This window comes from Macaca nemestrina, chromosome 9 (assembly GCF_043159975.1).
Source record: "Macaca nemestrina isolate mMacNem1 chromosome 9, mMacNem.hap1, whole genome shotgun sequence".
NCBI lineage: Eukaryota > Metazoa > Chordata > Mammalia > Primates > Cercopithecidae > Macaca > Macaca nemestrina.
Genome location: NC_092133.1, coordinates 14,585,607 through 14,599,193, shown reverse-complemented (window position 1 = coordinate 14,599,193; position 13,587 = coordinate 14,585,607). Strand labels below are relative to the sequence as shown.

Below are 13,587 nucleotides of genomic sequence, written 5' to 3'. Positions count from 1 at the left end.
TCAGGAGTTCGAGACCAGCCTAACCAATGTGGTGAAACCCTGTCTCTACTAAAAATACAAAATTAGCTGGGCGTGGTGGCCTGCACCTGTAGTTCCAGCTACTTGGGAGGCTGAGACAGGAGAATTGCTTGAATCCAGGAGGTGGAGGTTGCAGTGAGCCGAGATTGCATCACTGCGTTCCAGCCTGGGTGACAGAGCAAGACTCCATCAAAAAAAAAAAAAAACATAACAAAACTTCCACTCTAATGGCTCCCTTGGCTGACACATAACCAATCTATGATGGAATCCAATTACAGAAACAAAGATGAAAAATAACCACATTTGACTCACAGGAACCTGGGATTGGACTTTGTGGGGTCTGAAGTGCACTTGTCCACGTGGCCAGTTTAGGCACTTTCCAAATCTGCTTCAGTGCCAGTAACTTACTCTTTTTCTGCAGAGCAAGGAGTGAGCAGTCTGTGCAAAAAAGAATTCACACGACAGGCCTGAGGGTGATATCCATAGAAAGTCTACTGGCCAGGTTGGCCCATGGCTGTGCCTGGAAACTTGGACTTCTGCAGTGTTCCCAGCATTTCCAGAACTGAGAGAACTGATCAGAGTGATGGACTATGCCTGAACTATTTGTACATACAATGTGGTTCATGAGAGTCTGGAAATTTGGTATGAGCTAGGCAGAGGGTACTTATGTGACTGGCTCCCAGTAAAAACTGAGTTACTTGGTGACTGAGTTCTAACAAACTTCCCTGGTTGATAAATATCACAAGTATTGCCACAACTTGTTGCTGGAGGAATTAGGTGTGTCCTATATGATTCCACCAGGAAATAACTCCTGGGAACTTGGCCCTGGTTTCTTCCAGACATCACCCCATGTGTTTTTTCCCTTTGCTGATTTTGCTTTCTATCCTCTGGCTGTAATAAATCATAGCCCTGAGCTGGGGATGGTGGCTCACATGTGTAACACTAGCACTTTGGAGGCTAAGGTGGGTGGATCACTTGAGGCCAGAAGTTTGAGATCAGCCTGCACAATAAAGTGAGATCACATCTTAAAAAAAAAAAAAAAAAAAAGAGCTAGGCATGGTGGCGCCTGCCTGTAGTCCCAGCTACTCAGGAGGATGAGGTGGGAGGACCACTTGAGCCTGGATCAAAGCTGCAGTGAGTCGTGATCGCGTCACTGCACTCTAGCCTGGGTGACAGAGTGAGACCCTGCTTCACAAAAATAAAAATGTATATTATAGCCATGAGTATAGCTATATGCTGAATCCTGAGAATCCTTCCAACGAATCATTGAGTTTGGGGGGTGGTCTTGGGGACCCTTTGTATTCTTATCTATAAAATTAGACTATTCTTATCTATAAAACTAGCATAAAGATTTTCCCTGATTCAAATCTTTATTGGGAGAGTCACAGAGGAAAGTATGGTTAGCTCCATTTGATCACTGAGAAAACATGCACAGAAAAGATAGGCAACATGTGTGAGGTTTTGCAGCTAAGATGGGCAAGGGGGGTTGGAACTCAAGTTGTCTGTTTCCACACCCCAGCTCCATCTGTCTGTGACAGCGCAGAGGTCATTCTTACTTCTAAACGTTGGGGATGCGTCGCCTCTACTCTCTCCACCTTCTATTCTCTCCACCTTTTCCCTTCACTCTGGTATACCTGTCTGGCAGGTGAGACAGCACATGTGGAGAAATAGGAGGGAAGGAGGTGTCAATTCCAGGTATCATCCCACTCACTGGAGCCTGGACACACCCCTCATTATCTTTCCCCTCCCTGCACCCACTGTCACCTCCCTCTCCTTTGTTTTATTATCTGTTCATCATCATCTTCATCCTCATTTCTTTTCTTTTTCTTTTTTTTTTTTCTGAGATGGAGTCTCTGTCACCCAGGCTGGAATGCAGTGGTGCGATCTTGGCTCACTGCAACTGTCGCCTCTTGGGTTCAAGTCACTCTGCCTCAGCTTCCTGAGTAGCTGGGATTATAGGCGCCCACCACCATGCCTAGCTAATTTTTGTATTTATAGTAGAGATGGGGTTTCACCATGTTGGCCAGGCTAGTCTTGAACTTATGACCTCAAGTGACCCACCCACCTCGGCCTCCAAAGTGGTGTTATTACAGGCATGAGCCACCACTTCTGGCCAGTCCTCATTTATTTTCTAAATGCTTCCTGTTACAAATATTTGCACAATGTGCAAAGGAAATCAAGTTTTACTGATCTTGTGTTCTTGCTAATTTAATGGAAAATGACTCTCCAAGCCCAAATGCCACACATAATTATATCATGTATTGTGGGGTAAATGTGTCTCTGTAAGACTCAACAAATGACCTTGGTGAAGCAAAAAGGATAGGAGATCTAGGGCATTTTTTTTTTTTTTTTTTTTTTTTTGAGATGGAGTCTCGCTCTGTCACCCAGGCTGGAGTGCAGTGACGCGATCTCGGTTAACTGCAAGCTCCGCCTCCTGGGTTCACGCCATTCTCCTGCCTCAGCCTCCCAAGTAGCTGGGACTACAGGCGCACGCCACCACGCCCGGCTAATTTTTTTTATTTTTAGTAGAGACGGGGTTTCACCGTGTTAGCCAGGATGGTCTCAATCTCCTGATCTCATGATCTGCCCGCCTCGGCCTCCCAGGGTGCTGGGATTACAGGCGTGAGCCACCGTGCCCAGCTGGGCATATGGTTTTAACATATTTTCTCATCATTTCTGTTTATCATGTTTCATCAAATCTAGAAATGCTATCAACGATGATGTATCATTATTTTATACACCCCTTGGGAAAAGAAAACACTATGAATTATAATTGTAAAATGCATCCCAATTTCAGAGACTTTTTATTTAAACAACTGGAAGCAGCCAGCATGGTGGTTCACACCTGTAATCCCAGCACTTTGGGAGCGTGGGGCGGGTGGATAGCTGGAGCTCACAAGTTCAAGACCAGCCTGGGCAACATAGTGAAACCCCATCTCTACTAAAAATTCAAAAAGAAAAAGAAAAAAAGTATTAGCCAGGTGTGGTGGCGCACACCTGTAGTCCCAGCTGCTTGGAAGGCTGAGGTGGGAAGATGGCTTAAGTTGGAGAGGCTGGCCGGGCGCGGTGGCTCAAGCCTGTAATCCCAGCACTTTGGGAGGCCGAGACGGGCGGATCACGAGGTCAGGAGATCGAGACCATCCTGGCTAACACGGTGAAACCCCGTCTCTACTAAAAATTACAAAAAAAACTAGCCGGGTGAGGTGGCGGGTGCCTGTAGTCCCAGCTACTCGGGAGGCTGAGGCAGGAGAATGGCGTGAACCCGGGAGGCGGAGCTTGCAGTGAGCCAAGATCTGGCCACTGCACTCCAGCCTGGGTGACAGAGCAAGACTCTGTCTCAAAAAAAAAAAAAAAAAAAAAAAAAAGAAAAGTTGGAGAGACTGAAGTTGCAGTGAACAGAGATTTTGCCAACTCCCAGATCATTCAGGGGAACAAGCTGCCCCAGGAGCAACAAGTTAGGGCTGGTCCTGAGGTCCATGACTCCACACACACACACACACCCCTTGTTGCCTTGTCTCTGTGGTATTGGTATTCCTGTGGGTATCTGGCACATTTCCTCTTAAACCCTTCTCACAAAGGGACGTAATTGTATGTTTTAATTCCAGACAAGGGACTGAGTGGCTGGCCAAGGAAGACTAAGCAAACTCAAGGGGCCCACACCTTGACTGCAGAGAGAAGAGAGGGGTTACCTTCAGTAATTCAAAGTTTTGCCGGCTCCTCTTTTGCAAGAGAAAAGGAGGAAACCCCCACAGAAATACAGTCTCTGGCAAGGCAATCCATATACATCGAATACAAATTACCAGCCAGGCACAGTGGCTCTAACTTGTAGTCCCAGCACTTTGGAAGCCAAGGTGAGTGGATTGCTTGAGCTCAGGAGCTTGGGACCCGCCTAGGCAATCTAGTGAGACCCTGTCTCCGCTAAAAATACAAAACAATAGCCAGGCTATTTTGCACACCTGTAGTCCAAGCTACTCCAGAGGCTGAGGTGGGAGGATGGCTTGAGCCCAGAGGGCGAAGGTTGCAGTGAGCTGAGATTGCACCACTGCACTCCAGTCTGGGTGAAAGAGCCAGACCCTGTCTCAAAAATAAGTAAATAAATAAACAAATAAATAAAGAAGACATAAATAAATGAGCTCAGGAGTTTGAGACCAGCTTGGGCAACACAGTGAAACCCCATCTCTACAAAAAATACAAAAATTAGCAGAGCGTGGTGGCGCGTGCCTGTAGTCCCAGCTACTCAGGAGGCTGAGGTGGGAGGATCGCTTGAGCCCAGGAGGCAGAGGTTGCAGTGAGCAGAGATCATGTCACTGCCCTCCAGCCTGGGCAACAGAGTCAGATCCTTTCTCAAAAAGAAAACAAAATCAAATGACCCCCAAACCCTCCAAATTACCTAAGGGTAGCTACATTCGTTTTCTCAGGCTGCCATAATGAAGTAGCACAGAGTGAGTGGCTTGAACAACAAAAATGTACTTTCTCACATCTCTGGAGGCTAGAAATCCAAAATCAAGGCATGTGGGCAGGTTAGTTCCTCTGCTGCCTCTCTATTTGGCTTGCAGATGGCTGCCTTCTGGCTACCTCTTCACATATGCTCTTTCCTATGTCCACGCAGGCCTCTGGTGTCTCTCTGTGTCCACATTTCTTCTTCTTTTTTTTTTTTTTTTGACAGTGTCTCGCTCTGTTGCCCAACTGGAGTGCAGTGGCGCGATCTTGGCTCACTGCAACCTCTGCCTCCCGAGTTCAAGTGATTCTCCTGCCTCGGCCTCCTGAGTAGCTGGGATTACAGGCACCTGCCAATATGCCCGGCTAATTATTTTTGTATTTTTAGTAGAGACAGGGTTTCACCATGTTGGCCAGGCTGGTCTCAAGCTCTTGACCTCAAGTGATCCACCTGCTTCAGCCTCCCAAAGCGCTGAGATTACAGGCTTGAGCCATTGCACACGGCCCACATTTCTTCTTTTAATAAGGACATCCATTAGATTGATTAGGGCCCACCATGAATGGCCTCATTTTAACCTAAGCACCTCTTTAAAGGCCTCCAATACAGTCACTTTCTGAGGTACTCAGGGTTAGGGCTTCAACATATGAATTTTGAGGGGACACAATTCAACCCAGAATAATAGCTGAAACATGTTAAGTTTTTTTTTTTTTTGAGACGGAGTCTCGCTCTGTCGCCCAGGCTGGAGTGCAGTGGCATGATCTCAGTTCACTGCAAGCTCCACCTCCCGGGTTCACGCCATTCTCCTGCTTCAGCCTCCCGAGTAGCTCAGACTACGGGCACCCACCACCACGCCTGGCTAATTTTTTGTATTTTTATTAGAGACAGGGTTTCACCGTGTTAGCCAGGATGGTCTCGATCTCCTGACCTTGTGATCCGCCCGCCTCGGCCTCCCAAAGTGCTGGGATTACAGGTGTGAGTCACTGCGCCCAGCCAAAATATGTTAAGTTTTATATAATACTCTGGAAGGTTAAGGCAGGATTGCTTGAGCCTAGGATTTCAAGACCAGCTGGGGCAATATGGCGAGACCCTATCTCTACAAAAAATAAAACAGGCAGAGAGCGGTGGCTCATGCCTATAATCCCAGCACTTTGGGAGGCTGAGGCAGGTGGATCACCTGAGGTCAGGAGTTCGAGACCAGCCTGGCCAACATGGTGAAACCCCCGTCTCTACTAAAAAAAAAAATTAGCCAGGTGCGGTGGCTCACGCCTCTGATCCCAGTACAATAAGAGGCCAAGGCAGGAGCATCACTTGAGGTCAGGAGTTCGAGATCAGACTAGGCAACATAGTGAGACCCATCTCTACAAAAAAATTTTTTTAATTACCTGGGCGTGATGGTGGGCGCCTGTAATCCCAGCTACTCAGGAGGCTGAGGCAGGAGAATGGCTTCAACCCGGGAGTCAGAGGTTGCGGTGAGCCAAGTTTGTGCCACTTCACTCCATCCTGGGCAACAAGGCGAGACTCTGTCTCAAAAAAAAAAAAAAAACCTTGACAATACAACACCAACTCGTATCAATCTGCACCTCAAATATCTGCTTTGGATGCAGGGCACTGCCATCCAGCAAACTGGGACAAAGATGTACCTTTTTTTTTTTTTTTTTTTGAGACTGGGTCTCACTCTCTCACCCAGGTTGGAGTGCAGTGGTACAGACACGGCTCGTTGTGGCCTCAGCCTCCCAGACTCAAGCGATCCTCCCACCTCAGCCTCCCAAGGATCTGGGACCACAGGCACACATCACCACGCCCAGCTAATTGTTTTATTTTATTTATTTATTTATTTATTCTACTCACCAATTGTCTGTCTTCCCCAGTGGGCTGCTCTGTCTTGTTCAGCCCTATAAGGTATCCCTAATGCCTTATTAGGCCCTCAATTTTATTTTTGTTTTGGGGATGGCTGGATGAAGGAATGAATGGAGACCCTTCCTCCATCCTCAGGACGCCCCTTTTCAGGAACAAGGTGACCTGTTCTTTTGAGCTTGACTAGAGGGCAGAGGTAGAACAAGGAAAGCCTAAAACGGGAAGAAAGATTGGAGTGGATTGAGAAGAAGGATGAAGAGCTGGATTAGAGAAATTGAGGGAGGCTGCGGAGACTCAAGGAGGTTTCCAAGGGCGAAGGGCCAAGGGCAGAAGAGGAGGCGAGCTGCATCCAGCACGTCCTGACAGGTAGGACTGGGGCTGGAATAGGTGGGCCTGCGCGTGGGGTGGGGCCGACGTGGAGGTTGATGGTCCTGTGATTGGGCGGGGCGGGAGGGAGGCGGGTCCTACGGCGGGAGGCGGGGCCTGTGTTGGGCCGGGGAGGGAGGCGGGGCCTGTTATGGGGCGGGCCCTACGGCGGGCGGGCGGGGCGGGGCTCGGGTGAGAGGCGGGTCCTGCAGGCGGCAGCCAGAGCTGCGCGCCGCTGCGGCGGAAGATGGCTGCGGCCCAGGTGGTGGACACTCAGCTGATGCTTGGAGTCGGGCTGATCGGTGAGGACGTAGGCGCCCTGCTTGGCAAGCCCGCACCCTGGTTCTGCCTCTGCTCCACCTCGGCCCGGGGCAGCCCTGGCTCCCGCGGCCCCTGGCGCCGCCCGCATGAGGAGGGCGCGGCCCCCTCCCTGTTGGGCCTGGACTGGGGGCTGCGGAGCCCGGCCTCCTTGGAACAGGGGACCCGGCCCGCCGCCGTCGCCCGCTCGCCCGCGGCCGCCTGTGGGGCCCTTCCGGCCTGAGGGAACCCGGGGACCTCCAAGATCCCAGGGTGGAGCTCCCCCTGCGCGCCCAGGCTGGGCGGCTGCGAGGGGCGCTGCGCGGGCAGGGCCGGGCCGGGCGGGAGCGGCCGGCTGGCGGCGCGGCTCGGCGCGGCAGGGAGGAGGTAGGGCCCGGTTCTCCCGAGCCGCGCGCGGGCGGCTGCCTCGGAGCCACGGGTGACTGTGGGACCGGGCAGCTGGAGACTTCTGGGCCGGGTGCTGCGCGTAGTACACACGTTGTCTCCTTTTAGCTCTCACCAAGGACCCAGGGGCCGTGGGAAACGTCTGACGCGCACTTCACGGAGGAGCAAATGGAGGCCCAGGCCGTCATTGTGCACCGACACACTATAGGCAGTACAGAGCCGGGCGTGGGACCCTCGCAGTGTAGCCCAGAGCCCCCAACCCCCACCAGTGGAGAGCTCCTGCATCATGTGATCGAGCTTGTGCATAAAGCAGGAGTTTCTACACAATCGTGTGAGGTGGAATCTCGGTTAGCTCTGAGGAATGTAATTATCTTCCATAATTAAAAAATATCACATTGGGATCTTTGGGCAGCCTCGTGCAGTGTTTAGGGGGTGGAACCCCTTGGTTCCCTTCGAAAAAGTTTTATTTTCCCGAGATTTTTGCACACCCCTAAACTCTTTCTATTCCCCAAGTGCACAATAACATTGCTTAGGCTTTAGCAAAACTGAAGAAATATGCTGATTATTTTTCACTGCCTCGAAGCAGTGCGTTTATGTGGGAATCGCTTACTGTATTTCTTTTTCTTTCATCTTTTTTTTTGTTTGTTTGTTTTAGGCAGGGTCTCCCTCTTATCCAGACTGGAGTGCAGTAGCGCAATCACCGCTGTCTGCAGCCTCCACCTCCCAGGCCCAAACTATCCTCCCGCCTCGGCCTCTGAGTAGCTGGGACCTCAGGCGTGCACCACCACCCGATTAATTTTTTTTTTTTTTTTTTTTTGAGACGGAGTCTCGCTCTGTCACCCAGGCTGGAGTGCAGTGGCCGGATCTCAGCTCACTGCAGGCTCCGCCTCCCGGGTTCACGCCATTCTCCTGCCTCAGCCTCCCCAGTAGCTGGGACTACAGGCGCCCGCCACCTCGCCCGGCTAGTTTTTTCTATTTTTTTAGTAGAGACGGGGTTTCACCGTGTTAGCCAGGATGGTCTCGATCTCCTGACCTCGTGATCCGCCCGTCTCGGCCTCCCAAAGTGCTGGGATTACAGACTTGAGCCACCGCGCCCGGCCAACAATTTTAAATACAAAATTCATACAGTTGGTATGCAACATGGTTTGAAAGATTTCACTGTTCATCTCCAGTTTTGTTTTCGACAGACCTTTTCTATGTATTTATTAAGAATTATTCAGCTTGGCACAGTGGCTCACGCCTGTAATCCCAGCACTTTGAGGGGCCGAGGTGGGCGGATCATCTGAGGTCGGGAGTTCGAGACCAGCCTGACCAACATGGAGAAAACAAAACCCCCTCTCTACTAAAAATACAAAATTAGTCAGATGTGGTGGTGCATGCCTATAATTCCAGCCACTCGGGAGGCTGAGGCAGGAGAATCACTTGAACCTGGGAGATGGAGGTTGCGGTGAGCTGAGATTACTGCATTGTACTCCAGCCTGGGCAATAAGAGCAAAACTGCATCTAAAAAGAAAAAAAAAAAAATTATTCCACCCAGCACTTTGGGAGGCCGAGGTGGGCAGATCACCTGAGGTCAGGAGTTCAAGACCAGCCTGGCTAACATGGCGAAACCCTGTCTCTACTAAAAATACAAAAATTAGCCGGGCATGGTGGTGGGCACCTGTAATCCCAGCTACTCCGGAGACTGAGGCAGGAGAATCGCTTGAACCTGGGAGCCAAGATAGCACCAGTACACTCCAGCCTGGGTGACAGAGTGAGACTCCGCCTCAAAAAAAAAAAAAAAGAATTATTCCAACTAGATAAAAACTTAATATAATTTTAGTTTATAAGCATTTGTATGGGAGGAGATGGGGAGAAACTCTAACAATCTCTCTTTTTTTTTTGAGACCGAGTTTCGCTCTGTTGCCCAGGCTAGAGTACAGTGGCGCGATCTTGGCTGACTGCAACCTCTGCCTCCCAGGTTCAAGCAATTCTTGTGCCTTAGCCTCCCGAGTAGCTGGGATTACAGGCATGCCCCACCACACCTGGCTAATTTTTGTATTATTAGTAGAGACGGGGTTTTTCCAGATTGGTCAGGCTGGTCTCGAAGTCCTGACCTCAGGTAATCCACTCTCGCCTTGGCCTCCCAAAGTGATGGGATTACAGGCATGAGCCACTGTGCCCGGCCAAAACTCTACCTTATCTCTAAGGCTGAATTTTCTTTTTTTTTTTTTTTTTTTTTTTTTTTTTGAGACGGAGTCTCGCTCTGTCACCCAGACTGGAGTGCAGTGGCCGGATCTCAGCTCACTGCAAGCTCCGCCTCCCGGGTTCACGCCATTCTCCTGCCTCTGCCTCCCGAGTAGCTGGGACTACAGGCGCCCGCCACCTCGCCCGGCTAGTTTTTTGTATTTTTTAGTAGAGACGGGGTTTCACCGGGTTAGCCAGGATGGTCTCGATCTCCTGACCTTGTGATCCGCCCATCTCGGCCTCCCAAAGTGCTGGGATTACAGGCTTGAGCCACCGCGCCCGGCCCTAAGGCTGAATTTTCATTCATGGTTTGTTATAAAAACTTTTTACTCAGGTGGCCTGTAATTCAGGATCATGACAGCTAGATAATTTGAGCAGTAGAGATAGGTGGGAATTTGGGGTCTCAAGTACTCTAAGTTGCTTTGTAAAATGGGGTGTTAAAACTGATTCCACTAAGTGTTTCTGAGTAACCAATCAATTCACTTCCTTGCTGCTGTTTGACATTCTCACAGTGACCATCTTTCCACCGTAGAAAAGGACACAAATGGAGAAGTTCTGTGGGTGTGGTGTTATCCTTCCACGACAGCCACATTAAGGAACCTGCTGCTGAGAAAATGCTGCCTTACAGATGAAAACAAACTTCTCCATCCCTTTGTCTTTGGTCAGTACAGAAGAACATGGTTTTATATCACAACAATTGAAGTTCCAGAGTCTTCCATTTTGAAAAAGGTATGATTGTATGAAGGTAAAAAAAAAACCCAAAATAGGCTGGGCACAGTGGCTCACCCCTGTAATCCCAGCACTTTGGGAGGCCGAGGTGAGCGGATCATGAGGTCAACAGATCGAGACCATCCTGGCCAACATGGTGAAACCCCGTCTCTACTAAAAATACAAAAATTAGCTGGGCGTTGTGGTACACGCCTGTAGTCCCAGCTACTCAGAAGACTTAGGCAGGAGAATCGCTTGAACCCAGGAGGCGGAGGTTGTAGTAAGCTGAGATCACGCCACTGCACTCCAGCCTGGTGACCGAGTGAGACTCCGTCTCAAAAAAAAAAGAAAGAAAATATTAAATATTATTTTCATTGGGAATATTCTCTTTCACACTTCACTCTCATTCATTCTGTAAATATTTATTATTGTCTATTATATGACAGACCCTGTAGTTGATATAGTGGTGAGCAGTACAGCAATATGTGGTCTTTTCCCCTTTTTTTTTGTTTTTGTTTTTTTGAGATGGAGTTGTTCTCTGTTGGTCGGTCTGGAGTACAATGGCACAATCTCGGCTCACTGCAACCTCTGCCTCCCAGGTTCAAGCGATTCTCCTGCTTCAGCCTCCCGAGTAGCTGGGATTACAGGCACCCACCATCACGCCTGGCTAATTTTTTGTATTTTTAGTAGAGACAGGTTTTACCATGTTTGTCAGGCTGGTCTTGAACTGTTGACCTCAGATGATGTACCCGGCCAGGATAAATTCAGAATTTAGAAAGGCAAGCCGAGTGCGTTAGCTCACGCTAGTAATCCCAGCATTTTGGGAGGCTGAGGCGGGTGGATCACCTGAGGTTGTGAGTTCAAGACCAATCTGACCAACATGGAGAAACCCCATCTCTACTGAAAAGACAAAAAATTAACCAGGCGTGGTGGCGCATGCCTGTAATCCCAGCTACTCGGGAGGCCTGCGGCAGGAGAATCTCTTGAACCTGCGAGGCAGAGGTTGTGGTGAGCCGAGATTGCGCCATTGTACTTTAGCCTAGGCAACAAGAGTGAAACTCTGTCTCAAAAAAAAAAAAAAAAAAAAAATTTAGAAAGGATGTTTAAGGCAGCTCAAGTATGAAGTAGACTTTTCTTGGTGTGTTGTTTGGTATGAACAGTGTCAGTGTGACGTGGAAGACTAGGATGTGGTAATCGTGGACTTTCCTAATCCCAAGCAACCAGCAGGTTTTTTCAAAGAATAGAATATTGGAACAAAGTGGCTGAGCCTCTGGCATGTACCCAGACAGACATTTTTTCCTGTTTTAGGGCTAATGTATAGCCAATAGTGGGACTCTGAAACGTGACTAGAATACCAGCTTAAATTTAAGAAATTACATTTAAAATAGCAGGAAGGTAACAATTTAGAAACTGTAGAAGGCTTAAGACAAAGCAGATTCATAGTTACAAAATATAAAAAATACAAATTTGCAAGAAGATAGGTTGTGTTTTTTTGTTTTTTTGTTTTTTTTTTTTTTCGATGCGAGTTTTGCTCTTGTCGCCCAGGCTGGAGTGCAGCGGCATGATCTCGGCTCACAGCAACCTCTGCCTCCCAGGTTCAAGCCATTCTCCTGCCTCAGCCTCCTGAGTGGCTGGGATTACAGGCATGTGCCACCACATCCAGCTAATTTTCTTTCTTTCTTTTTATCTTTTAACTTCAATTTTTAATTTTTATTTTTTGAGTCAGAGTCTCATTTTGTCACCCAGGCTGGAGTGCAGTGGTACAATCATGTTTCACTGCAGTCTTAAGCTCCTGGGCCCAAGTGACCCTCCCACCTCAGCTCCCTGAGTAGCTGGGAGCACAGGCGTGCACCACCATGCCCTGCTAGTGTTAAAATTTTTTGTAGAGATGAGGTCTCACTCTGTTGCCCAGGCTGGTCTTGAACTCCTGGGTTCAAGTGTTCCTCCTGTCTTTTCTCCTAAAGTTCTGGAATTACAGGCGTGAGTCACTGCACCTGGCCAAAAAGATAGGTTTCAATATGTAATGAAATCTTTGGTTTATTGCTCAGTAAGTTCTTTTTATTTATTTTTTTCTTTTTTTGAGATGGAGTCTTGCTCTGTCACCCAGGTTGGAGTGCAGTGGTATGATCTCGGCTCACTGCAACCTCTGCCTCCCAGGATCAAGAGATTCTCATGCCTCAGCCTCCCAAGTAGCTGGGATTACAGGCATGCGTCACTACCTACTCTTCATTTTAAATGTATCTCTTCAAAGTTTTGTATTTCTAAAATTCTGAATTTTGTCTCATTAGTGGAAATATTAGGTATATGATTATCAGAAATTTATAATAATAGAGGCATATAAGTAAATGAAGCTTCTTTTCTTTTTTTGAGACAAAGTCTCACTCTGTTGCCCAGGCTGGAGTGCAGTGGCACGATCTCGGCTCACTGCAACCTCTGCCTCCTGGGCTCAAGCAATTCCCTGCCTCAGCCTCCCAAGTAGCTGAGACTACAGGCGCTCGCCACTACGCCCGGCTATTTGTATTCCTTAGTAGAGATGGGGTTTCACTGTGTTAGCCAGGATGGTCTCGATCTCCTGACCTCGTAGTCCGCCCGCCTTGGCCTCCTAAAGTGCTGGGATTACAGGCGTGAGCCACTGCGCCCAGGCAGTCTTTTTCTTTTAATACTGTTATGTCTTAAAAGGTTTGTTAGAATATGGTAATAAAAATTCTGCTAAAGCGTCTTTAAAAAGTGTGTTTTTTTTTTTTTGTTTCTTTTGAACAGGTGACTCATTTTTCTATTGTTCTGACCACCAAAGATTTTAACCCAGAGAAGTATGCTGCCTTCACTAGGATATTGTGTAGGTCTGTATAAAAATTGTATTAAATGCTAATATATAAAATGAAGACCTTAATATAGTTAAATAGCAGATTTCTATACTGAGAAAGCAAAGTTCAGCCTTGTGTCTCCCCAACAAAATCTTTAGTAGCCCTTCACAGACTGTAAAGAGGGCATTTCTCTTTTGCTTTGTTGATACTTCTCTTATTTGGGTAAATGATCTAGGGGAAGAGAAGAAGCAGTTTGTGTAGCTATTGTAGCTCCTGGGTGTTCTGAGTCACTTCCTACTTTTGGTCTGTTACTTCTGTTCACTTCTAGTCTAGAATTCCCTTAGTAGGTTGGATAAGTTAAGTGCCTTATGACACGGTAAACTGGTTTGTATGTGTCAAGGTCTGTGTGTGCAGTCATTTTGGGGAAAGAATTATGCCGAAGCACAAGAACACATTTCTTAGCTGGAATGT

The 13,587-nt window shown here is 48.2% G+C and overlaps 1 protein-coding gene across 3 annotated transcripts in view; it reads left to right on the top strand.

Moving 5' to 3' along the window:
* Positions 1–6,869: 6,869 nt before the first annotated feature.
* Positions 6,870–13,587, top strand: part of DENND10 (DENN domain containing 10) — a 31,221-nt gene continuing 24,503 nt past the window's right edge. For 2 of the 3 annotated variants that reach the window (XM_071069047.1, XM_071069048.1), the window contains exons 1-3: positions 6,870–6,978; positions 10,137–10,333; positions 13,073–13,152. In XM_071069047.1, the coding sequence (XP_070925148.1) occupies positions 6,924–6,978; positions 10,137–10,333; positions 13,073–13,152 (332 nt within the window). In that variant the 5' untranslated portion in view covers positions 6,870–6,923. Of the gene's footprint in view, positions 6,979–7,486; positions 7,742–10,116; positions 10,334–13,072; positions 13,153–13,587 lie in introns of all 3 variants that reach the window. The other variant, XM_071069049.1, reaches the window with a different exon arrangement.